This window comes from Pleurodeles waltl, chromosome 6 (genome assembly GCF_031143425.1).
Source record: "Pleurodeles waltl isolate 20211129_DDA chromosome 6, aPleWal1.hap1.20221129, whole genome shotgun sequence".
Lineage (NCBI taxonomy): Eukaryota > Metazoa > Chordata > Amphibia > Caudata > Salamandridae > Pleurodeles > Pleurodeles waltl.
Genome location: NC_090445.1, coordinates 84,308,297 through 84,334,271, shown reverse-complemented (window position 1 = coordinate 84,334,271; position 25,975 = coordinate 84,308,297). Strand labels below are relative to the sequence as shown.

The window sequence follows — 25,975 nt, the reverse complement described above, 5'->3', positions numbered from 1 at the left end:
GAGGTCTCCAAGATGTTGACTTTGGGGGTTATTGAGAAATCCAGTAGGCCATGGGCCAGCCCTGTGGTATTGGTTCCTAAGGCTACTGCCCCAGGTGCGGAGCCAGAACTCCGGTTCTGTGTGAACTACCGGGGTCTCAATTCAGTCACCCAGACTGATGCTCACCCCATCCCCCGAATTGATGAGCTCGTTGACAGGCTAGGCGCTGTCAAGTTCCTGAGTACGTTCGAGCTTACTTCAGGGTACTGGCAGATTGGCATGACTGAGGGGTCTAAAGAAAGATCAGCTTTTTCCACCCCTGATGGCCATTACCAATTCCGGGTGATGCCATTTAGGCTGAAAAATGCCCCCGCTACCTTCCAACGGTTGGTTAACGGGGTCCTAGCTGGTAAAGATGCCTTCTGTGCAGCTTACCTGGACGACAAGCTGTCTACAGTTCCAGCTGGGAGGAACACCTGCTCCACCTCAAGGAGGTGCTTCAGGCTCTGCAACAGGCAGGCCTGACTATCAAGGCTAGTAAGTGCCAGATTAGGCAGGGTTCCGTGGTGTACTTGGGACACCTAGTAAGTGGTGGCTAGGTGCAGCCACTCCAGGCCAAGATTGAAACTATCAAGGCCTGGCAACCACCTAGAACACAGACTGAGGTGAGAGCCTTTTTGGGCCTCACTGGATACTACTGCAGATTCGTCAGGGGCTATAGTACCATTGTGTCCCCCTTGACAGAACTCACTTCCAAGAAACAACCTAGGTTGGTGAATTGGAAAGAGGCCTATCAGAAAGCCTTTGATTCTCTGAAGGAAGCCATGTGCACGGCCCCTGTGCTCAAGGCCCCTGACTACTCCCAGGAATTTATTGTGCAGACAGACGCTTCAGAGCATGGCATAGGGGCTGTTTTAGCACAGCTAAATGAGGAGGGCTCAGACCAACCAGTAGTCTTCATTAGCAGAAGACTATTACCACAGGAACAAAGGTGGAGTGCTATTGAGAGAGAAGCATTTGCTGTGGTCTGGGCACTGAAGAAGCTGAGACCCTACCTGTTTGGGACTCACTTCCGGGTTCAGACAGACCACAGGCCCCTCAGATGGCTCATGCAGATGAGGGGTGAGAATCCAAAACTCTTGAGGTGGTCCATTTCCCTACAGGGGATGGACTTTACAGTGGAGCATCGCCCAGGGGTTGACCACGCCAATGCTGATGGTCTCTCCAGATACTTCCGCCTTAGCGTTGAGAGCTCCCAGGAGGTCAGGTAGCTCTCCCCACTTTCAGCTGCGGGGGACACATGTTATACCTGGTCACCCCTAACTTTTTGCCTGCCTCCCTCCACTTTTTGGACTCTGTTTTGCTGGCTTTTAGACTCTGTGCACTTTACCACTGCTAACCAGTGCTAAAGTGCATATGCTCTCTCCCTTTTAAACATGGTAACCTTGGATCATACCTGATTGGACTATTTAATTTACTTATAAGTCCCTAGCAATGTGCACTGTATGTGCCTAGGCCTGTAGATTAAATGCTACTAGTGGGCCTGCAGCACTGGTTGTGCCACCCACTTAAGTAGCCCCTTTACCTTGTCCCAGGCCTGCCATTGCAAGGCCTGTATGTGCAGTTTCACTGTCACCTCGACTTGGCATTTAAAAGTACTTGCCAAGCCTAAACCTCCCCTTTCTCCACATGTAAGTCACCTCAAATGTGTGCCCCAGGTAACCCCTAGAGCAGGGTGCTGTGTGGGTAAAAGGAAGGACATGTACCTGTGTAGTTTACATGTCCTGGTAGTGTAAAACTCCTAAATTCGTTTTTACGCTACTGTGAGGCCTGCTTCCTTCATAGGCTAACATTGGGGCTGCCCTCATACAGTATTGAAGTGGTAGCTGCTGATCTGAAAGGAGTAGGAAGGTCATATTTAGTATGGCCAGAATGGTAATACCAAGTCATGCTGACTGGTGAAGTTGGATTTGATATTAGTATTCTAGAAATGCCACTCTTAGAAAGTGAGCATTTCTTTACACTTAAATCTTTCTGTGCCTTACAATCCACGTCTGGCTGGGCTTGGTTGACAGCTCCTTGTGCATTCACTCAGACACACCCCAAACACAGGGTACTCAGCCTCACTTGCATACATCTGCATTTTGAATGGGCCATCCTGGGCTGGGAGAGTGGAGGGCCTGCTCTCACACAAAAGACTGCCACACCCCCTACTGGAACCCTGGCAGACAGGATTGAACTGAAATGGGACCTGGTGCACTTCTTAGCCACTCTTTGAAGTCTCCCCCACTTCAAAGGCACATTTGAGTATAAAACAGGGCCTCTGCCCTACCTCATCAGACACTTGCTGGAGACGAAACCTGAACCAGAAGCTGCATCCTGCCAAGAAGAACTGCCTGGCTGCTCAAAGGACTCACCTGACTGCTTTCTACAAAGGACTGCTGCCTAGCTGTTGGCCTGCTGCCTTGCTGAACTCTTGTATGGCTGCAAAAGTGCTCTCCAAGGCCTTGGATAGAGCTTGCCTCCTGTTCCCTGAAGTCTCAGGACCAAAAAGACTTCTCTTTTTCATTTGGACTCTTCGTGCGTCGAAAATTTCGACTCACAGCTTGCTCCGCAGCGAGAAAAACGCCGCACACCGACGCTGATTGATGCGACGCTTTCGGGACGACCGGAACTTCGACACACGGCCTCGCAAGGACAACGCCGCCGACTTCCAGAGGGGAAATCGACGCGACGCCTGCCGTGAGATCGAAACTTCGACGCACAGCCCCGCGGAACAACGCGCAGCTGGAAAACAAGCAGGAGAATCCACGCACAGACCCCGGGACATCTGGTAATCCCGCGACCCACAGAAAGAGACTGTCCACGCGCCGGAAAATGACGCCCGACTTCCCTGCGTGAAAAATAACGGCGCAAGTCCGTGTGTGCTGGGGAGAAATCGACGCACACACTATTTTTCCACGTATCTCTTCTTCTGCGGCCCCTTTGCGGAGACTTTCCACTCCAAACCAGGTACTTTGTGCTTGAATAATACTTTGTTCGCTTTTTAAATACCTAACACACTTTATATCACTTTCCAGTGAGATCTCTACAATTTCACATTGCTTCTTTATTCGTTTGGACCTACAATTATCCTGATAAATATTATATATTTTTCTAAACACTGTGTGGTGTATTTTTGTGGTGCTATATTGTGGTATTGCATGGTTTATTGCACACATACTTTACACATTGCCTTCTAAGTTAAGCCTGACTGCTCGTGCCAAGCTACCAGAGGGTCGGCACAGGCTAATTTTGAATTGCGTGTGACTTACCCTGACTAGAGTGTGGTTTCTTGCTTGGACAGAGGGTAACCTGACTGCCAACCAAAAACCCCATTTCTAACAAAATGCCTATGCTAGGCTCTGCATAGAGAACAAATTTACAGACATGGAGGTGAAACCAAGTGCCAGTACTAGTCTCTGCATAAAGAACAAATTCACAGACATGGCGATTAAACCAAATGCAGATGCCAAGCTCTGCAAAAGTTCACAGACTTGGCGATGAAGCCAAATGCCCATGATAGGCACTGCATATAGAAAGAAATCACAGACTTGTAGATGAAACCAAAGGCCCACACTAGGCTCTGCATAAAGAACAAATCTGCAGGCATGGATATGAAACCACATGCCCATTCTAAGCTCTGCATAAAGAATACATTCACATAAATAGAAATGAAAACAAAGTCTCATGGTAGTCAATGAAAGCACAGAGATCGAGATGAAATCAAACACTGGTGTGATCCTCTGCATAGGGAATAAAAGTACAGACATGGAAATGCCACATTTATCAGTGAAAAGCTCCAAGTATGGAATATTAGCACTGCTATGGAGATGAAACCAAATATCTGCACTAGACTTTTTATAGGCAATAAATCACAGTGTTGAAGATATAGTCAAATGCCCTCATCAGGCTCTGCATATGGCAGAGAAGCACAGAATGGCAATGGAACAGAATGTCAGGGCCAGGCTCCACATAGAGAATACAAACACAGACATTGATATGAAAACAAACACCTGCACTAGGCTCTGCTCCTAGAGGAGCTGTTGTAGTCAGAGAAACCTGCCCAGAGCATTGTAACCCAGATCTGAACTCACTCACCAGCAATGGATATTACTGCTTCCTTCGATTGGTTTGTGAACCGGTTGCGAACAACACAGGACAGGTCCTTGCTGGATTCTCTAGTTATCAGTAAAGGGCTGTCCACCTGGAAAAGACCATCCTGCAGGGGAGCGTTGAGGTGATCAGCGGTTAGAGGAAAGCTCTCCCCACCATGTCTTTGCCACATTACCTCTGGTTCTGGGTACCAACCCTCTGATTTACATACAAGCCGTATCTCACCAGACTGATAACTCTCCACATGGATGTTTGGATTAGAGCCGATTCCTGGAGAATGGAAGAAAACAGTCAGAACCTATCTCATTCTCAGTTTCTAAAACATAATATCAAGGGTAAAAATACTGTGATATATAAAAAGTACTCCTGCAAAAGAAAATGAGGACAAAAATATCAACTTTATACTCGGTAGGAGTATATAACATTTAAATGCATTTTAGAAATTACATAAAATTCAAAACTACGTTTAAACATACATATATACTACAAAAAAGTAAACATACATTTAGTAACCTAAAAAATAAAAGAAATGTGTAACTTCAAATAAATTGTAAATAAAAATATATACTAAAATTAATAGATAAATAATTTAAATAAATATAGTAACAATTAAAACATAACTCTTACAAGCTTAGAGTGCCCTGTAAATTATCCAAAATAGAGATAAGATCTCGGGGTAGTTCCCAAGATTAGATGGAGAGCCTCTCTTTCTGCGCGTCCACAACATCAGCAACACTCTAAATCTGCCCATCTTAAATGTCTTTTTTTCTCAGTTGCATGGGCTGGGTCTGGTGCATGATGCAAGCTGTGTGTCCTGTGCTGTGTCCACTGCTGACTCTTTGTATTTAGCATTGAAATGCCCTAGTGTTGAGCATTTCCAGTCTGACGTCTGCTATGCGCCCGTTCAGTTGCCGCGGTTAGCACTGCTTGGCTTTATAAAGGATGTTCCCCTTAAAATGCATAAACTCACAATGACCTTGCTGCTGCTGGCAAAGTGTAGGATGGCCATTCACTAGGGCATGCACCCTGTGCCCCGGATGTCCCGTTGGCTCCAGGATGCTACTTACTGCCACAAGCAACTGGATGCTTACTGGGACCTGATTCCGGTCCGCTCCAGTCCAAAGGACATTTGGTCCCCATTTGTGACCTATTAAGCAGCACAGGGGAACACAGCTGGCTGTGTGGATGATGTTGCTTCTCAGGATGTTAGATCCTGATTCTCCTTGATTACGTCTGAGTGGGGGGGGTAACGCTCCCCCCACCTCCACATAGGCTTTTCATTTTACTGAGCAGGTTATGTCCTGACTGGGTACTTTGGATTGGTGCTGAGCACGACCTACAATAGGCACAGGAAGTGTGGGTTTATTCCCCCCCCCTAGATTTCAGAGGTGGGGGACGCAAGGGATAAAGGTGGGGGGGAGACGAGGGGGACAAACGATCCAGGATTAAAAGGAGATTGTGATGCTGTCCCTGTTTAAATTCATTCGTTTTAAACATTAAACACATTAGAAACATGGGGACTGAAAAACAAATGAAGTTTACAGGGGCTGCTGACTTAAATTCAGCATGTCTCTTTCTCAGAAACCAAACGCACAACGCTCATTACACTAAAAGGGCCCCAGCTCCCCTGTCCCAACCTCCTCTTGTGCTATAACCGAGGCTGCTGCAGCTTCAGTGACACAGAGGATTCTAATCTAAGGTATGTTTGGGACTCAAGTACTTCACAGGCCATTTAAAGGCCCTTCAAAAGTAGAGAACGCATTGTGTTTTAATTGTTTCTTGTATCCCCTGTGGTGTCACAATCTCTTCAGCCCACTTGCAAGGTGTCAGTTAAAGACTTCCTGGGTCAGGATAAATAGGGATGAATGGCTCCATTCGCATACCTCTCCCCATTGACAAATACACTGCAATAGTACCTTGTCACACTCTTACTACTACAAAGGAGAGGTTACACAAGTTTCCTCTAAAACATAAATGAACAGGACAGTTACATTGTATTATAATATTGGCACTTCTACAGCACTTTCCTAACCTTTGTGAACCCCAAGGAGCTGTAAAGTGCATGTCACATTTTTCTACTACAGAAGGTACTTTGCAGGTGATTGAGTAAACTTACAGGCCTTTTAACTGCATGATGCACTGGGTTTGTACCTCTGAAGTTTGGTAGCCTTCATCTCATGCCAAAATAGGACACACATAAGCCACAAGGCACCGACACACTCCTCTCCATCCATATATTAGAATCAGTCAAAAGCAAACTATCCTTCTCTCCTTTTCACCTCAAATGTATGCATAAGAGCAGCGAACACACATGGTAAGGGCACAACTCTAATCGCCCCATACAACAAATATGCAACCTTTGGGCATTAAACGGTACTAATCAATCAATCAATCATAGCATTTGTATAGCGCACCACTCACCCGTGAGGGTCTCAAGGCGGTGAAACCTTTGTCCATACAGTGTTAGGACTGTAAAAAAGCCAATGTAATGAACTAATGCCATCACAAAAGGTGTTACACTATGCAGCACAATTTGCGTTTTACTGCTGAGTAATTTAGTCAAGGCTTTCACATATTTTGGTGCTCCCTGATCTGCTGAAAATCCATTCTTCTGAGAGTAAAGCTCAGTTGGTTAAAATAGAGGTGGGTGAGCCAAAAATTAACAGGGCAACCATACTCCGAGCCAAAGGTCTGGCTTTGCTTTTAGAGTCAGTGCACGAGCTGAGCCCTGAAAATGTTTGTCATGAAAATCATACACCAAACATCACTTAAAATATGATAAAGTCTCTTCAAAATTCAAAATTTTGCATTGTGTTAACATGTGGAAGTTTTGAAATTATTATGTCCCATTATAGCACTACATTGAGAGTTATTAAGGTATACTTTTTAAACAGGAACTTAAAACTATTCCTGCCCTAAATGTTATCATGTGAATCCTTTATGACATTCTTACAAAATAGAGCACCATCATAGTCTATTAAATAAAACACAATAGGTTTTGTACAGCGGATACTCTGAACTCCTGAATATGAAGGTGCCTTCATATGCAATAGTGGAGAAAAAGGAAGATAGGTTAAAATCTAAGGTCTAACAATTTGTTTATAATAATCCAGATTTTCTGTTTCACTTTGTACAAATCAGCCACTAAACTGGCATGTATTTTCTTTCCTATTTACTTCAAATGTCAATGTTGTGTTTTTACCTTTTTGTGCATGCAGGGAGAGTGAGGGTGACAGGCAGAAGTCACATGAAAGTTCAGCTTGTTATGTACTCGAAGTTCCAACGTGACTCCGATCTCAACCAGGGACAGTCTTCAGGCTCGATTTTGTTTGAGCTTTCAGTGGCTCACCCACCTCTAGGTTAATATAATTACTTTTGTATATTTGTATCTATAACTGATTAGTGCACTGTGGACTACTGCAGAAAGGCTATTTGTGTAGTGTACCAATGGAGAGGTACACCATGCAGATAGTCCAGACGACCCTTATTGGCTTACAGGGCTTAAATTAATAATCCCAAATGCTCTCTTTGGGGTAGTGTGACGGAGCAGTTTAGGTTTACTAGAGCAGTGTTCCCCAACCCCCGGGCCGTGGACCGGTGCCGGTCCGTGGATCAATCGGCACCGGGCCGCCCCACTGTGGCGGGCGGTAAATGTTTGATCATTTTTCCGTGGCCCGCTTGTCACACAATGGGACAAGCGGGCCACGGAAAAATTATCAAACATTTACCGGTCCGCGGCCATAAAAAGGTTGGACAACACTGTACTAGAGGGTAGTGTTAAGCATTTGTTGAACACACAGAGTCAATAAGTGAGGCACACACTCAAGAAGAAATTTGAGACCAATTTAGAAAAATAACTGATTTTATATTAATTTAGACAGATCTTCGAGATCAGGTAAATACTTTTTGAATTAGTGATATTTAGAAATACAGAAATCACAGTTGTCAGATTTGAGTCATGAGCCTCGAATGCTGTAATGTTATCCTATAAGAGTACTATACACTCCATAGGGTCACTTGCAATCGACTTACAGGACTGTTCCTCTGGACTTAAGAAAAGTAGGGGCCAAGATCCAAGAAAGCACCAACAGATCAAGTTTACCTGCCCTGGTGTGTCTGGGTGCGGAGGTGCTTCCAGTGGTGGCAGCCTCAAACAGTACATGCTAAAGTCAATTGGGAAAAGTACCTGTAAGAAAAGGGCTGCAAGTGCGGTCTGGGGGGCCAGTCTGGCAAAAACCAAAGAAGGGCTCAGGAGTGGAGGGTCAGGACCAGAGACACTGTCACTTTCAATGGACTCAAGCTGGGGGGCTCGGGTGCCTAGGTGTTTTTTTCTGGCAGGTCGGCAAGTTTAAGGCTCTCACAGTTCTTGGGGCACCTGCAGAAGAGGGGAATAGAAACATAGAAAGATAACTTCTGGCATGGAGCTGGCCTCTCTCAAAGTTACTCAATGTGCAGGTAAGTTTTGGTGGCGGTGGTGGTGTTAGGATTGAACAGAAAAAAGCCTTGGTGCTTGCAACTGACTATGATATCTGAGTATTGGTGCAGGGAGGCTTTGGGCAGGCTCAGTGCCTCAAAGACTGGATGGGTCAAGGGGGCTGGCCTACTCAATCAATCAATCAATCAGTGTTTCTTAAGTGCAACTACTCACCCGTGAGGGTCTCTAGGCGCTGAGTTTGGGGGGGGGTCGTGGAGCGTCCATCAGTGCGGCGGTTCTTCAAATAGCCATGTCTTCAGCTCTTTCGTGAAGTTGAGGAGGAGTGTAGTCTGTCTGAGGTGGGGTGGTAGGGCGTTCCAGGTTGTGGTGGCGAGGTAGGAGAATGAGCGTCCCCCTGTTCTTGTTTTTCTGATGGGGAGTACTTCGGAGACAGAGAGCTGGGCTGACCGCAGGATCATGTGGGGTATGTGGAAATTGATTCGCCTGTTGAGGTAGGCTGGTCCGGTGTCGTGGAGGGCTTTGTTTGCGTGGGTGAGGATCTTGAAGCTGATTCTTTTCTCTATGGCGACCCAGTGTAGTTTGCGCAGGTGCTGGGAGATGTGACAGTGTTGAGGTAGGTCAAGGACCAGTCTGGCGGCGGCGTTCTGGATGTTCTGTAGTTTGCTGGTGAGTTTCTTGTTGATTCTGGCGTAGAGCACGTTGCCGTAGTCCAGTCTGTTAGTAACAAGGGTGTGTGTGACAGTCTTTCTGTGGTCGAGGGGGATCCATTTGAATGTCTTGCGTAGGAGGCGGAGGGTGCGGAAGCAGGTGGATGCGACTGAGTTGATTTGGTGGTCCATGTTGAGTTTTGAGTCCAAGATGATTCCGAGGTTGTGGGCTTGGTTCGTGGGGGTGGGCGGGCTTCCGAGGGTGGGGGGCCACCAGGAGTCATTCCACGTGTCGGGTTGAGGGGCTATGATGAGTACTTCAGTTTTGTCTGCGTTGAGTTGTAGGCAGCTGCTTTTCATCCAGTTGGTGACTGCTCCCATGCCTTCGCAGAAGTTGTGTCTGGCTGTTTTGGGTTCGTTGGATAGGGAAAGGATGAGTTGGGTGTCTTCAGCGTAGGAGACGATGTTGAGTCCGTAGTTGTCGACGATGGCAGCCAGCCGGACTACGTAGATGTTAAACAGTGTGAGACTGTGGGAGGATCCCTGGGAAACTCCGCAGGTGGTAGGTGTGGAGTCCGAGAGGAAGGGGGGAAGTCCTACTCGTTGAGTTCTGCCAGAGAGGAAAGATTAGATCCCGTCGGGGGCCTTGTCTTTGATGCAGGCCTCATAAAGTCTGCGTATCAGGGTGTGGTGGGAGAATGTGTCGAAGGCCGACGAGAGGTCTAGCAGGATGAGGGCTGCAGGCTATGCCTTGTCCAGCAGGGAGCGGATGTTGTCTGTTGCGGGTAGGAGGGCTGTTTCGGTGCTGTGTTTTTTTCTGAAGCCAGACTGAGAGGCGTTGAGGATGTTGTGGTCTTCGATGAAAGTGGCGAGTTGACTGTTGATGGCTTTCTGGATGACTGATCTTCAGTGGTGAGGGGGGTCCAGTTGGTGATCGTTGGTTTTTTGGTGTCGGGTTCCGGTGGAGGGGGTTCTGCAAGTAGGTTGTCCTAGCTGAAGTTGTTGTAGATGGTCTTGATTTTGTGGTGGAAGTATGTATTTAATTTGTTGCTGAGATCTTGTGAGGGTGGGATGTCTGTTGCTTCGCTGTTGGGTTGGGCGAACTCCTTGATGATACCGAAGAGTTCCTTGCTGTTGTGTGCGTGTGAGGAGATTCTTTCTTGTATTGCTTTCTTTCTGGTGCTTTTGATGAGATGGTTGTGTACTGTGCCTACTGGACACATGATCCTCTTCCTGGTGAGTTGTTCCCTGAGAGGATCCGATGGTCAGCCAAATGGAGGAACAGGCATTTGCAGTTGGTGCCTGATGGTACAGGAAAATGTCTCCTCCGCTCCAAGGGAGATGCTGACTGGTTGGCAAAGTGCTGGCAGGCATCCAAGACTTTGGGAGGATGCACAGCTGCAGGACAAGTCAGGCCTTTGCAGTTGTCAGGACAGGAGCAGGATAGCAGGGTTTGGCACCAAGGTATATAGTTATTCCACAGTTCTAGCGCTGGTCTGGTCTTCTTTGTCCTTCCTCTTCTTGTAGTCAGGCGAATCTAAGTTCCTGGTGTCAGGGGGCCATCTAAATACTGAATTTAGGGGTGTTCAGGGGAGTGTAGGGTAGTAGCCTACGGGCTACTTACCCCTGGGGTGACTACACCCCCATATGGCCACTTCCTGTGGGAAGTTGGCATAATCCTGTGCCTGAGTTCCTACTTCCACCAAAAACAAGATGGTGGAACCCTTCTTTCGTGGAGCACATCAGGTAACCCACCTTAGGGGTGTGTCTAACCTGGTGGTGCAACATGCCTACTGCATAGCTAATAGCCCACCTGCCCTGGTGCAAAATGTGCACCATTGCAGGGAGAGACAAAACAGTGTCATACCTTGCTAGATATCATGCTGTTCTACTCTCTCCTATTGATGCAGGAAAGCAACTTTGGTTACTTTCCTACTTTGTATCAAAAGCTACAAATTTGCCCCTCAATGTTTAAATGCTTACAGCGCTTTCAAAAATATTTATTGTAGCACAACACATTCGGACTGTACCTAGTGCAAATCTTTCCAGGACTAATAACAACCTTAGAGTGCCTTTCAAAAAAGAATAAATCTGACACCAGGAAAGCTTCAAATGATTCAATTAATTAAAGCTTGTACTGGCTCCAAGAAGACCTTATATTTGCTTATTAACTGTAAGTGTAGGAAAATGGCTCCCTGTTGCAGATACCCCCCACTTTTTGCCTGATTCTGATGCTGAATTGACTGGGAGGTGTGCTGGGACCCTGCTAACCAGGCCCCAGCACCAGTGTTCTTTCACGAAAAATGTACCATTGTTTCCACAATTGGCACACCCCTGGCACACAGATAAGTCCCTTGTAAAAGGTACCAGTGGTACCAAGGGCCCTGTGACCAGGGAAGGTCCCTAAGGGCTGGGCTGCAGCATGTGTTGTACCACCCTAAGGGACCCCTCACGTAAGACATGCACACTGTCATTGCAGATTGTTTGTGTTAGTGGGGAGAAAAAGGCAAAGTCGACATGGCATCCCCCTCAGGATGCCATGCACCCAAATTACTGCCTGTGGCATAGGTAAGTCACCCCTCTAGCAGGCCTTAAAGCCCTAAAGGGAGGGTGCCCTATACCACAGGTGAGGGCATAGCTGCATGAGCAATATGCCCCTACAGTGTCTAAGTCCATTCTTAGACATTGTAAGTACAGTGTGAGCATAGTAAGTATATGGTCTGGGTGCTTGTCAAAACGAACTCCACAGCTCCATAATGGCTACACTGAATACTGGGAAGTGTGGTATCAAACTTCTCATAATAATAAACCCACACTGATGCCAGTGCTGGATTTATTAAAAAACTGCACACAGAGGGCATCTTAGAGATGCCCCTTGTATTTTATCCAATCCTTCAGTGCAGGACTGACTGGTCTGTGCCAGACTGCAACTGAGATGAGTTTCTGACCCCATGGGGTGAGAGCCTTTGTGCTCCCTGAGGCCAGAAACAAAGCCTGCACTGGGTGGAGGTGCTTCACACCTCCCCCTGCAGGAACTGTAACACCTAGCAGGGAGCCTCATAGGCTCAGGCTTCATGTTACAATGCCACAGGGCACTCCAGTTAGTGGAGATGCCCGCCCCCTGGACACATCCCCCACTTTTGGCGGCAAGTCCAGAGGAGATAATGAGAAAAACAAGGAGGAGTCACCTAACAGTCAGGACAGCCCCTAAGGTGTCCTGAGCTGAGGTGACCCCTGCCTTTAGATTTCCTCCATCTTGGTTTTGGAGGATTCCCCCAATAGGAATAGGGATGTGCTCCCCTCCCCTCAGGGAGGAGGCACAAGGAGGGTGTAGCCACCCTCAAGGAAAGTAGCCATTGGCTACTGTCCTCCAGACCTAAACACACCCCTAAATTCAGTATTTAGGGGCGACCCTGAACCCGGGAAATCAGATTCCTGCAACCTGAAGAAAGAAGACAAAGGATTGCTGACCTGAAAGCCCCGCACAGACGACGGAGACACCAATTGACTTGGCACCCGCCATACTGGTCTGTCTCCAGACTCAAAGAATCTGCACACCGACGCATCCGACAGGGACCAGCGACCTCTAAGGACTCAGAGGACTTCCCTGAACCTAAAGGAACAAGAAACTCCAGAGAACAGAGGCACTGTTCAGAACCTGCAATGACTTTGCAACAAATAAGAAACTTTTAAAGAGACTCTCTGCGGGAAGCGTGAGACTTCACACTCTGCACCTGAAGCCCCCGGCTCAAGTTCAGGAGAACCAGCACTGCAGAGAGGACTCCCAGGCGACTCCAACGATGTGGACACCCTGAGTTGACCACCCTGCACTCCCACAGTGACGCCTGCATAGAGGATCCAGAGGCACCCCTGACCGAGGCTGCCTGGTAACAAAGGAACCTGACGCCTGGACCAAGCACTGCACCCGCAGCCCCCAGGACCGAGAGGAACCACCTACCAGTGCAGGAGTGACCAGCAGGCAGCCCTTACCCTAGTCCAGTCGGTGGCTGGCCCGAGAAGCCCCCCTGTGCCCTGCCTGCATCGCCTAAGTGACCCCCGGGACCCTCTATTGTTTTCTATAGCAAACCTGACGCCTACTTTGCCTACTGCACCTGGCCGCCCTTTGCCACTGAGGGTGTGTTTTGTGGGCTTGTGTCCCCCCCCCCCAAGTGCTCTACAAAAGCCCCCTGGTCTGCTCCCCGAGGACGCAGGTACTTACCTGTAAGCAGATTAGCACCGGAGCACCCCTGTTCTTCATAGGCACCTATGTGTTTTGGGCCCTCCTTTGACCTCTGCACCTGACTGGCCCTGTGTTGCTGTGGCTTTGGGGTTGCCTTGAACCCCCAACGGTGGGCTGCCTGTGCCTAGGAGACTGATTGTGTAAGAGCTTTACCTACCTGAGAAACCTAAGCAAATGCCACTGCTGGAAGACTGTGCAGATTTGAATTCAGTGCTTATTATACCATATTCTTATTAAAGAAAGGAGAAGCTGGGATTAGAAATCTTATAGTTCTTTGACTAAAACACACAGGACTACAGTTAGTGGTGTGTTTTTGTCTGCTAATGTCAGTGAATTGCCAACTGAAGAACTAGTTAAGGGTTAGTTAAGATTCCTCCAGAGGCCTGGAATAGTAGGTGGTTACTGAGTAGTAGGTGGTTACTGAATGACAGATACTGAAAAAAATTGGAGTTTTGATCGAGTGAGATGAAAACAATTCTCAAGCAACAATCACAATCCTGGTCACGGCGAGCCTCAAAAGTCACAAATGTAATTTGTGCTTAACCCTCTGGTAGCTTGACCCAAAATCAGTCAGGCTTAACGTAGAGTTACTGTGTTAAGTATTTATGGAGCACACACATGGTAAAGAAGTAACAACACAAGAAAAAACCCACACCAATTTAGAATATAAAGTAACATTTAATAAATAAAATGAGACCAAAATGACAAAAATCCAATCAGTAGAATCGAAGATATGCAATTTTAAAGGTTTAAATAAAAATAGCAGAAAGCTCTAACTATGGGTTTGTGGTCGATAGACCAGGACAAAGTAATAAGTTCAGGCTGACCACAATGGAGAGCAGGTTGGATACAGGGACCAAGTTAGACCCACTGAAAAAGGTTACCTTCTCAAAGTCATGCATGCAGAGTTCAAAACCTTAGGATTTGACAAGAGGAGCTAAACTAATGCCAAGGGTCCAGCACCTAGGGAGGCATCTCTTGGGGGTCAGGAACTCACTCCAGCAAAGACAAGCTCAGGCACGTCCAATTGCAGGTCCTGTCAGAGCCAGTTACAACAGGTAAGCTGGGCAGTTGCAGGGAGGCTCCTGGAGTTTGTATCTCCGAACAAGAGGTCAACACCCTGACCCTTAGTCACTCTGGTAGTTCTCTGGTAGAGGAGATGGTCCTCTCTATTTCAAGCAACAGGGTAGGCCTCAAGAAGCAAGGCAGTCCACTGAGTAACAAGGCAGGCCTCTAGCAACAGAATAGTCCTCAGCAGAACAAGGCTCGCCTCAAGCAGCAGGGCAGTCATCTGGTAGCAGCAGGGCAGCTCTCTGAGAAACAATGCAGGCCTCAAGTAGCAGGCCAGTCTCCTGGAGTTCAAGTCAGTTCTTATGTAGTCTTCCACAGGTCCAGGAGAGTACTGAAGAGTTGATCAGAGAATCCAATATTTTTACCTGGTGCCAGCATTTGAAGTGGGAGAAACATCAAGACTTCCTTCACATCTGGTTCTGGAATTTCCTTCCTTCCCTGCCCAGGCTCCATGGGGCCTGGGATGACAATAGACTGGTTTCAAGTTCTATGTGAGTGTGCTGAGGAGGCAGCTTTGAAATGTAATCGGGCCAGGGAACAACTGCGCTGCAACCATCCTGCCAAAACCGAATCCCTTTTGTCTTACTATCTGGGAGGAATATACAAAGGCCATTTGCCAACTACACCCAGTGATGTGATCCAAGACACAGGCTGCAGGCACCAAGTGGTAAGGTCAAGTAAATGCCAACTTTCTAAAAGTGGAATTTTCAGAATTGTGACTTAAAATCCAACTTTACCATCAAAGAGGGTTTTAAATTAGAATTCTTTAGACACTAAACCCAACCTTCCTACCTGTCTGAATTCCAAATTGAAAATGATCACTTATTAAATGTAATGGATTATCCCAAAGTTATCCTATGAGAGAGACAGACCTTGCAGTAGTGAAAAATGAATTTAAGAGTTTTTCACTTTCAGGACATGCAAAACGTAAAAGCACATGGCCAAATCTTTAAATACACAGCACCCTGCTTCCTGGGTGTTTTATGGCCTACCATAGAGGGGATTTATATGAATTAAAAAGTAAGGTTTAGGCCTGGCAAAAGGTAATTTCGCCAGGTAAAAGTCACAGTTTAAAACTGAACTGCAGGCTATAGTGGCACGTGTGAGACATATTTAAAAAATGCTACTTAAATGGGTGGCACAATAAGTTCTGCAGGCCTACTAGTAGCATTTAATTTACAGGCCATGGGGACATGTAGTACCATTTTACTATGGACCTGTTAGTAAATTAAATGAGATAATTGGATGTAAGCCTATTTTACCATGTTTAAAGGGGAGAGCACAAGCACTTTACCACTGGATAGCATTTGTAAAGTACACAGAGTCCTAAAAGCCAACTAAAACGGGTTCGGAAAACAGGATAGGAGAAGACAAAACATTTAGGGCTGACACCATGATACTCTTAAATTCCAAATCAAGAAGACTTTACACAACCAACTCTCCAAAAGTAGCAACAGTGGGTGGTCAAGATTTAGTCATTGTAATAAAGGGGTGCTGACTTCTTTCCGGTACAATACATTAATCACACCCATCAAAATGTAATGTCATTTTATCTTTCAAAATTAATGAGGGCTTACTGTAGAGTTGACGGTATGGACTGAAACCTCAAAAATGGACACAGACACACACACACACAAGACACCATTGCTCAGTAGCAACAAATTGACTCTTTGCTACCCTTGCCTCAGTTAAATGTATTATCACGTATGTTTAAGTACTCTTCAAGGCCAGAACTTGCAGTCATACTTTTAAAGAATGATTCCAACAGAGAGGGAATTATTTACATAAATTGAAAAGCTACAACAGGTTATTTTAGTTATTCCAATATCTTCTTTGAGGCTGAGAGAAAATTAATTGGTCTCCACCAACTGAAAACTTGGTTTAGGTCAATTATGACCAAGAAAAAAACGGAATCATGCCATACAAAACGTATATAAGGAGAGGATTAATTGTTTGACGTACAGGCAATAGCAAAAGAATTTGTCCTCCACACTGAACATTGAAAGAAAATATATGTTTTTTCAAACAAAACTTTGGGTTTCTATTATAATTGCCTGCTGCAAAAGAAATGGTTTTTGATTAGTTCAGTTGTGTTTGAAGTTTTACAAATGTTGCTAAGATTGCTTATTCTTCCTTTCTTCTCTTCCACCCTTGTTTGCTTCGTGCATGAAGATCAGGTGATCATGTTTTTTCACATATTTTCTGAGTAGTTTCCAGATGTAAGTAACAATAAAGCATAAACACAGACTGTGACAACATGCTCCCCTTTCTTGCTATTTCATTTCAGAACTATGCAACAGCATACATTTATGGCAGTTTCAGATGGTGGGCACTTTCTTTAGAGTCAATAAAAAGTCCCCAAGGCTGTCCTTGTCCCCCCAGAAATTTAGTGTGTTCTACGCCCCTGCGACCTACCTACAAGTGATGCGGAGCGTGATGCTGTTTTGGCCTGATATAATCAATAGCATTGCTGTAATTGTTATTGTTGCCTGTATATGACCTATAACACACTTTCCTTTCTCCTCCATTTTTGCTGCAAAGTCTTTAAGCATAGGATTAGTTAGTGACATCCACATCAAGCTTGAAAACAACAAACATCCTTTACCACTCCAGTCACAGAATACCAGCAGTTTAGCAGCTTTGAATTAGTCAAATACTGTCAGGAAATGGGGTGCAGTATATGGTGTGGCTGTGCGACTTCACCATGTAATACACTTACCAACCACTTTAGGACCACTAAATTTCCTTTGTCAAACCTTCAGCTGAACCCTGGGTAGCTGTAGACCTGAGCCACAAGGCTTACACAAAGGAACAAACGTAAAGCATTTAAAAGGTACCAAAAAAATTGACGGCGAAATCAACTAGAAACGTAAGAAATCCAATATCAATTTCTAAAAGTAGATGTATTTTTATGTATTTTTAGGCACCACTAAGAAAAAGATTCACCAGAGGGCTCTGGAGATATAGAATTTACAAGGCGTAGTAAATCAAAGCATTTTTACTAACAAGTCAACAAATTTAACATCTAGAAACGTTTTCACGAAAAAAGTTGAGTTTGTTGTATTGCAGTCACTTGGAGTCACTTTAGGAGACCAACTCCATTAGGGAACCAGTCAGGGAGATCAGCAAGATCCCAGAATCACTTGCCTCCACAGATTAAGCAGTCTGCAGGCAGATCCAGGCATCTTATCACCTTTGTAATGGATTCCTATGGATATGGTCCTGTTGCAAGGGATGACGGATGCTGGAGATGCTCAAGGATGCTGCGGATGTGATGTAGTCGAAAGGGGTCTTCCTGCAGCTGCCCCTCAATCCATGAAGGTAGAAAGGCAGTCCTGGTCACAGGGTCGATGTCTCTCAAAATCGTCTCAGTCACAGCCAAATCCTTCCCTGGGCAATAACTCGGCTTCTGGGTGACCAAGCTGCCCTCCGACGACTCTCTACGGTTCCACGAACACCAGTGCATCTTTGAGCATCAGGTCCTTTGTCTAAGGTGCTGCAGGGCAGGGGTTGATAGGGATCTGAATGTTTTTGGCTACCAATGTGCAGGCTTTTAAGCTGTTATGGCCCTGTGCTGTGAAAAGGACATCAGCCAACTGACCCTTGGAATATCTTTGCTTTGGCTGGGCACTAGAGATGACTTCTCTATGAGCAGGACACAGCAGGCACAGTCGAGATCTGAGTTGTGGGTGCCATATTTACACCAATGAGATACCAGGTTATCTCCTTCCTGATGACCACTTCCTGGGAAGTGTGGCATCTGGCTATCTCAAGATGCACCATTCCGCTCACTCTCAAAATGGAAGAACCCCTCTCCCAGTGCTCCCTAACTCAACCCAGAGGTGTGGCTACAAAGTGGGCTACATGTCCCTGAAAAAACGGTTTGAAAACAAGTTTCCCCTCTCTTTCCTAGGTGCCAGCAAGTCTACCTATACAGTGGGGCTGCCCCTCTCCCAGGTGTTCCCCAGTTGCTCTTCAAAGGCAGCTTTGGTTCTGAAGCTAGCCTTTTGGGCCAACACCTGAGTGGCTTTTTGTAGGCGGGAGATAAAACCTCTCTCCAGTGTAGGCCCCTATTGTCTCCTTTCCTGGGAGTCGTTAGCACTTCTAAGTCTCACGATCCTTGTGTAACTGTTAAAAGCACAGGGGATTGAAGGCAACAGAGTGGCAACTTTGTAAATGTTGACCACAGTCACTTGTTACATTAATTGTAACTTGAGAATCAAGTTGGGCTTAATGTAACCAGTTGTTTGATACCTTGGCGTATCAACCTTGGCAGCACCATTCACAAGATAACACAGCTGAGGGGTCAGTGTGTAACCCTGTACTCGCCAATGGGGCAATCAAATCTTTCCACAGTAAAAACATCAGTTTTGCATTTTTAGGGCCAAAACATGTGGAATATATGCTCTGCCTATGAAATTTATTGCACCCTGCCTTAGGGCTTGGTAGGCCTGCCATAGGGTGGACAACACATATTGCAGAGGGATGTTTGGATTTACCATTGCTTTAAATGGCAAAGTTGGGCTAGCAGTTTAAAAACTGCTCTACCAGTCTGCAACGGCAGACTGTGAGACTTATTTTAACTGTGTCACACCCAGGGTGGCACAACCAGTGATTCCATGCGGTGACTCTCTAACAGAAATGCCTTGGGTACCACATATTAGGGGCTTAAAGGTAAATTAGCCTATGTCAATTGGGTATAGCCAATATAACATACATGTTTTAGGGTCAGGACACTGGCAATGAGATCTGGTTAGGAGACCTATGTACATTCTCAGAGTCGAAAAACCAGCAGCATCAATCCAAAAACCTGTGGGTGACCATACAAGATGAGGCATTTCTTACATAGCCCCCCTGCAGACGAATGATGATAAGCAATTAGCCTTTATCCTTGTAGTTCTCATCCTCCACCTTCACATGAAGTGACATCACTGAATTTCCCATCACTCATCTGGCAACGAAGTGACATTACTAGCATTCCTGCCAAAGCCATCTTTAATAGAAGCAGCCAAGCAAAAGGACTTAATTTCCCATCATCCTTTTTTCCAGGACGTGATGTCACTGGATCTCCCATCATCCGCTTACACAGGAATTGACATCACTGAATTTTCCATCATCAATCTGGACAGTAAGTGACATTACTGGTTTACTCACCAAAACCATCTATAAAAGAAGAAGTGTTGTGAGGACCTCTAGGACCCGTTTGATCACCCCTGTTTCAGTTTACTTTTACAGTTCATGTTTTATTCATTTTAGTAAGGCTGCTCTTTAGCGATGACTTTTACACATTTTATCAGTTTGGTTTTATTCTAGTAAAGAAAGGAACCACCTGCTCGTTTAGTTAGCCTTTGCACAACATATCATCAGTACTTTCAGTCCAAGGCTATGGAGCGAGGTACACAATATGCTACCTTGTGTTGCCCTTCAGGAAACAGCTTCTATCAGGTAGACACAGCATTGCATCAAAACTACATTTCAAATGTGGTCTGGTTTATTATATAAATGTCGCACTGACCTAAGGAGGGTAGAGGGTATTCTGGCCTCGACGGTCCTGGGATGCACGCTGTGTGAAATGCAGCTTGGTTGGCGCTGGTCTGCCAGGTTCCTGAGAGGATTGCCATCTACACCAAAGGCTGATTCCTAACACCAATTCCAGGTATGGGGCTAGGTCTAATCCCTTAGATCGGGCCAGGCAGAGAGTTACAACCACTATTCACTCAGAATAGACATAGGGTTAGGTAGGAACCTCTAGCACGTCCAGAAGCCAGTGCATTATTGTTGGATTGTTCATCTTCCTTACCATGTTTGTAATGCTAATTACGCTGCTTTCTTTCACCCGTCTAATTATCGCAGCTCACGTGTTATATACTAGATGACAATTGTTTCAATAAATGTATTGAAAATGTATCTTGCATCTTTTTGTCTCGCCTTGGTATGCATGAGTAATAATATGAAAGGGGTGCAATCTGTTTCCACTACTTTCCTTGAGAGTCGGACTGTCAGGTTCAGAATGTCATAATCATCTTTTACCCCAGTGAGTTTGGAGGTTTGGGTGAGGCACTGTGAGCTAGCTAGGAGATAGGCTGGCAGTTACTAACTGCATAGATAGACTCAGTCTCCCACACTGTATTGCTCTGCCGTCCTAAACACACAATCCTATTACCAAAGTAGGGACAGAATAATATGGCCCCACCAATGTATCAAGTTCATGTACTCCTTTAATGGATCTCCTGAGTAGCTTTCTCTTGTATGGCTAAGGTGCCCTATTCACCTTTATATGGAGACGTCTCTGGTATTAAGGGAATATCCTCCTCAGCTGTATAGATAACACCTATATTTGCCTGTGGATTGTTCAAGCTTGAACATTTAAAAGGACAACCCACTTGGCGTTTCTAACTCTGAAATCTGTGTTCTAAACAATGGTGAATCCAGTAGTTATTCCAGTAAATTGTAGACAAGCTGTCATACATTTACTTCTTAATTGGCTACCTAATGGGTGTGGAGATGTTACGTCCATGGTTGAGGGACATGAAGCGTACAAAACTGAAACATTTTATTCATGAGCCAAATTTCCTGCAGTTGATGCCAACTCAAATACAGTTCACACTTGAACGGTGGCTAATGCACCAGCATTATATAGAGCATACCACTTTTTAGATATACTTCTAATTTATCAAAGCATCAAAATTGGTTCCAGGGCACCCTACCACATGTTATTGCACATGTAAGATTTGGTCCCCTCAGTAATGAAGGGGCCAGGCAGCAGATCTACACACATTATATAATATAGTATGTCTATACAGACAGTTCACACAATTTGCAATGCAAACATCAAATACTGCCCCCGCAAGGGCTGCTCCAGCTGTCCACCAACAATTGGTTGCACTGGGGATTAACCCAATGACTATTAATGCTATTGATGTAGTAGAAAATGTAATATTGTCTCTCATGTCATAGTAATCATCTATATGTGACAGTTTATGCATTATCTTAATCAAAGTACTAATAGTTTGATTGTAAAGTAATGCACTGAGAAGCCATATTAATGTGCATTCACTGAAGACTAGATGTGAAAATCCATGTGGTATAGAGATTACATTTCATATTTGGAGAATTATTCTGTGATTATATTATATTTTAGAGTGTAACACTCGAGCAGCATGCAGAAGAGACACAATTGCTCTGTTGAATCATTTTGGAGAGAATGGAGATGAGTTTTCCCCAGCAAAACCGCTGGCGGCCAGGATGGTGGCCCTGCCTTTTCCCTATACAGGCGCTGAAGGCCTGCGGAGGGGCGAGCACCAGCAGTGGGGACCTTTGCTCCCCTCCACCCCAGAGTTGATTGCAGGCCGAGAGGAGTGAGCGGAGGCAGCCCCTTTGTGGAGGAGAGAGGGCGGTGTGCCTGGAGAACAGAGAGCAGGCGGTGGCTTCCGCGGCTGGGACTGCGCTGGCCTGGAGAGAGACGGCTGCGGTAGTGACCCCATAACTTGGCAGCCAGCGGTTGCCGGCCCTGGATATGAGGCAGGCCCGGCCTTGGTAGATGCTGGGAGGGGACCGGGGCGGGGTGAGTGTCCCCCGCCCCAGTCTGGCAGAGGGAATCACAATGACAGAACAAGAAATGGTGGACATCAAACCAGTACTATCAGCGGCAGGGGACTGGCTGACTGCCTTGGAACAACAGGTGAAGGCCCTCGCGGTCCATGCTGAGGACACTGAAAATAGATCACGCTGAAATAATATCTGAATAGTGGACTGCCCGAAAAGGTTGAGCACAATGATATGACCTCCTACTTGGAGAACTGGATCCGCACGGGCCTGTCACAGTTCTATGGATTTGAGAGGGCACACAGAGTACCGACTAGGCTGCCTCCTCCCGGGACCCGGCCGCAGCCGGTGGTGGCCCACCTGCTGCATTACAAAGACCATGACCCTATCCTTGGACAAGGCCTGAAATCAGAAGTGATAAGAGTGGAGAACAGTGTGGTCCACATTTTTCCTGATTTCTCCCGCGCAGTGCAAAAACAGCGGGCCACATTCCTAGAGTTCAAGAATCAAATGAGGACATTAAACATTCCGTATGCTATGCTCTTCCCTGCCAAGCTAAGGGTGGAGGAGGGGAGGGGAGCGAGATTCTTCCGAACTCCGCAAGAGGCACGAGATTGACTGGATGGCCGAGCAGGAGCAGTTGACACCTGAACACACCAGAGAAACCGACCCAGGAGCTGGCAACGGCAGTCTGGGGGACCCCAGTGCAGCGAAGCAGCATTCCCACTGGAGGAGGCACGAAGGGAAAGACTGCACGCCAATGCAGCCATGGCATCGTTTTGGGGGGGGGGTGGGGGGTGGGGAGGAGTCCAGCCCCCGATCGGTGGCGACAGGAGGAGATGTGCGGCAATCGGAGTCGGTTGGGGAATTCGAAGGCTCAACAGCACCAAGCGTGGAATAACCGATACTGACACCAGGGACCTCTGAAGACATCATATGACACTCTCGCGAGAGACTGGGGCACACATTGAGAAACCCGCTACAGGGAGCCTAAGAATAGACAGATTACTCCGGGACCAGACAAGACTGGACGGTGTGCGACCTGGAGCCAAGGGCCCTGCACCGCCACGGCTTTGACCACACGCACCTCATAAGAGCATTTCTTGATCACAACTAGTTTGGATGGGGGGTTGCTTTTTTACCTGTCCTGGGGTAGGGGAGTTGGGAAGTTTGTTGGTTGTTGTTTTAAGGGAACCCGCCCGCTGTGCCTCCCGACAAGTAGTCCTGAAGAAGCATACTGTGTCAACACGACCTAGCTATGGAAAGGGGACACATAATAACAGTCACATAACAAGTGAACCTAATGGGGGACTCACAACACTATAAGGTGGTGTTCTGGAATATCAGGGGTATGCACAATATGACTAAATGGTACAAGGTATTCTCTTATCTGAAAAGAAGAGGGATCCATGTAGCAATGCTGCAGGAAACGCACCTGATGGTGGCAGAGGGGGTAGTGCTGCAGAAGAGTTGGAGGGGCCAGATGTACTATACAACCTACTCAGCGTACGCGCGGTGTACTCTAATATGGATCAGGGCAGGAGTCCCTTTTCCAAAAACAGAAACACTCATTGACACAAATGGTCGCTATGTAGTGGTCACTGGCCACCTAGAGGGGCAGGATATTGCACTTATCAGCATATATGCACCGAACACAGAGTACATTTTTGGAGCATCTTTTGGGCACGTTGACCCCTCACCTACTACTTGCAGTATTGATCGGGGGATTTTAACTGTGTGGCCAACCCTGAGTTAGACAGATCACACCCCCCACTAAGGGAATTACCGGTGGGCAAAACTGCTCAAATATTCCGCGGAAGGCAATCCAAGTGGCAGCTGATAGACTCCTGGAGACACCTTTACCCAAACATCCGAGATTATTACTTCTTTTCTACTATGCATGACTTACACATATGCCTAGATACTTTTCTCTGCAAGCCCAAAGTACATAATCAGGTCCAGGAAGTGGAATATTCAGGGAGAAACAATTTCTGACCACAATTCTGTCTTTCTCCAATTGGCCTGGGAGAGGATCAAGCCACGAATACCAACCTGGCGCCTCAAGCCAGAATTGCTAGAAGACACAGCCTTTCGGGAGCAGGTGGGGGGACACATCAGAAGCTATTTTGAGGAAAATGAGGGTACTGCCCCATCCATACAGATAATGTGGGATGCATTTAAAGTAGTGATTAGAGGGAACTGCATAGCTGCATCGATGGGAATTCGGAAGTCACTACTAGGGGAGGTTAGGACAGCAGAAGATGAGTTACGCATGCTAGAAAAACAAGCCCAGAACAACCTGAGTTGCAAAGGGAGGTGGGCAAGGCCAGACAGAAGGTAGCAGAGTACACAAAGAGACTCCGCTGCTTCGACTATAAAAATTACATGGTAAGAGCCCATGCTGAAAGGGACAAAACGTGCACGCTACTAGAGTGGCTGGCCAACCCTTCAAAGAGAAGAACACCCATCATAGAGGTCACTACCCCCACATGGCACAGATTATTCCAACGGGAAGAGATCAACTACCATTTCCTAGAATACTACACCACTCTTTACACAAGCGTCACGCAGGGGGAGGAGGGAGACATAAGAGCTTTCCTGGAACCTCTCCAACGCCTCACTGAGGAAGAGAAAGAAGCTATAGAAGGAAATATAGAGGAGACAGAAATCAGAGAAGCCATCAAGGGCCTAGCACGAGGAAAAACACCAGGCACAGATGGACTCCCCATAGAATTTTACACCAGGAACATTAACAATCTGGCCCCTAAACTTGCGCAGTTATATGGCGCGGTAAGAGAACAGAATTGCCTCCCAGATTCGACTAGGGAGGCACTAATAATCCCACCACTGAATCCAGGTAAACCGGAAAACAACAGCAGAGCCTACAGGCCACTATCCATGCTTAACACGGACTACAAAATTCTTAGCCGCATACTAGTGACAAGGTTACTGCTATTCATGACTCGCCTGGTCCATACTGACAAAGCAGGATTCATCCCCACCAGAAACACAGCCCAGAATATCCACCGGGTTATCCACCTATTAGATGCTGGCATACCAAACAAAAGAGCTGCAACGGTCTTTGCAGTAGATATAAAGAAGGCATTAGATAGCGTGGAATGGAAATACCTATATGCAGTTCTAGAGCATATTGGGCTGGGTGAGGGATTCATTAGATGGATGAAGTTGCTATACACAGGTCCCAGAGCCCGAGTTAGAACCGGGGCTACCATATCCAAGCAATATAGGGGAGAGAGGGGCACAAGGCAGGGGTGCCCCCTCTGGCCCTTGCTATTTGTGATGGAAATGGAGCCATTGGATGTCCAAGCACAGACTGCTACGTGTTACCAGGGGCTACTGTACAAAGGCAACCATCACTGAATAGCACTTTATGCAGATGATCTGCTCATTTTCTTATGGGATACGGGACCGGATCTTGAGGGAGCCCAGGCACTTTTAGCACAATTTGGCAGACTAACAGGGCTAAGAGCAAACTGGCAGAAATCCCTCCTCTACCCACTTTCAACAGACTATGACCCACCCAGGGAACTGGGACATATCTCTTGGGAACCTCGGTGCATGGCCTACCTGGGAGTCAGGGTTTATCACACCAGAGCTGATATTCTAGAGGGCAGCAAAGGTAGCGCCATTAGGGCGCTGAAAACCAGTCTGGGCTTTTGGAAGGCACTTCCATTGTCAGTAGCTGGGAGGATAGCACTCCTTAAGATGGTGGCGCTACCAAGACTCATACTATTTTGTGATCTTGCCGCTCTTGATCCCTGCTGCATTTTTCAGGGAGCTGGACTCCTTAATAACTGCATTCATATGGGGGACCGGGAGATGCCGGGTGGCTCTCACAACAGTGAAAAGACCGCAAGTGGAGGGGGGCCTGCCGGTTTTGGA

The 25,975-nt window shown here is 46.5% G+C and overlaps 1 protein-coding gene across 1 annotated transcript in view; it reads right to left on the bottom strand.

Annotated features, from left to right (window-relative positions):
- LOC138299251 (butyrophilin subfamily 1 member A1-like) overlaps positions 1–25,975 on the bottom strand; it is a 156,976-nt gene that overhangs the window by 74,100 nt on the left and 56,901 nt on the right. The window contains exon 4 of the mRNA XM_069237382.1: positions 4,120–4,404. Within this exon, the coding sequence (XP_069093483.1) occupies positions 4,120–4,404 (285 nt within the window). The remainder of the gene's footprint in view (positions 1–4,119; positions 4,405–25,975) is intronic.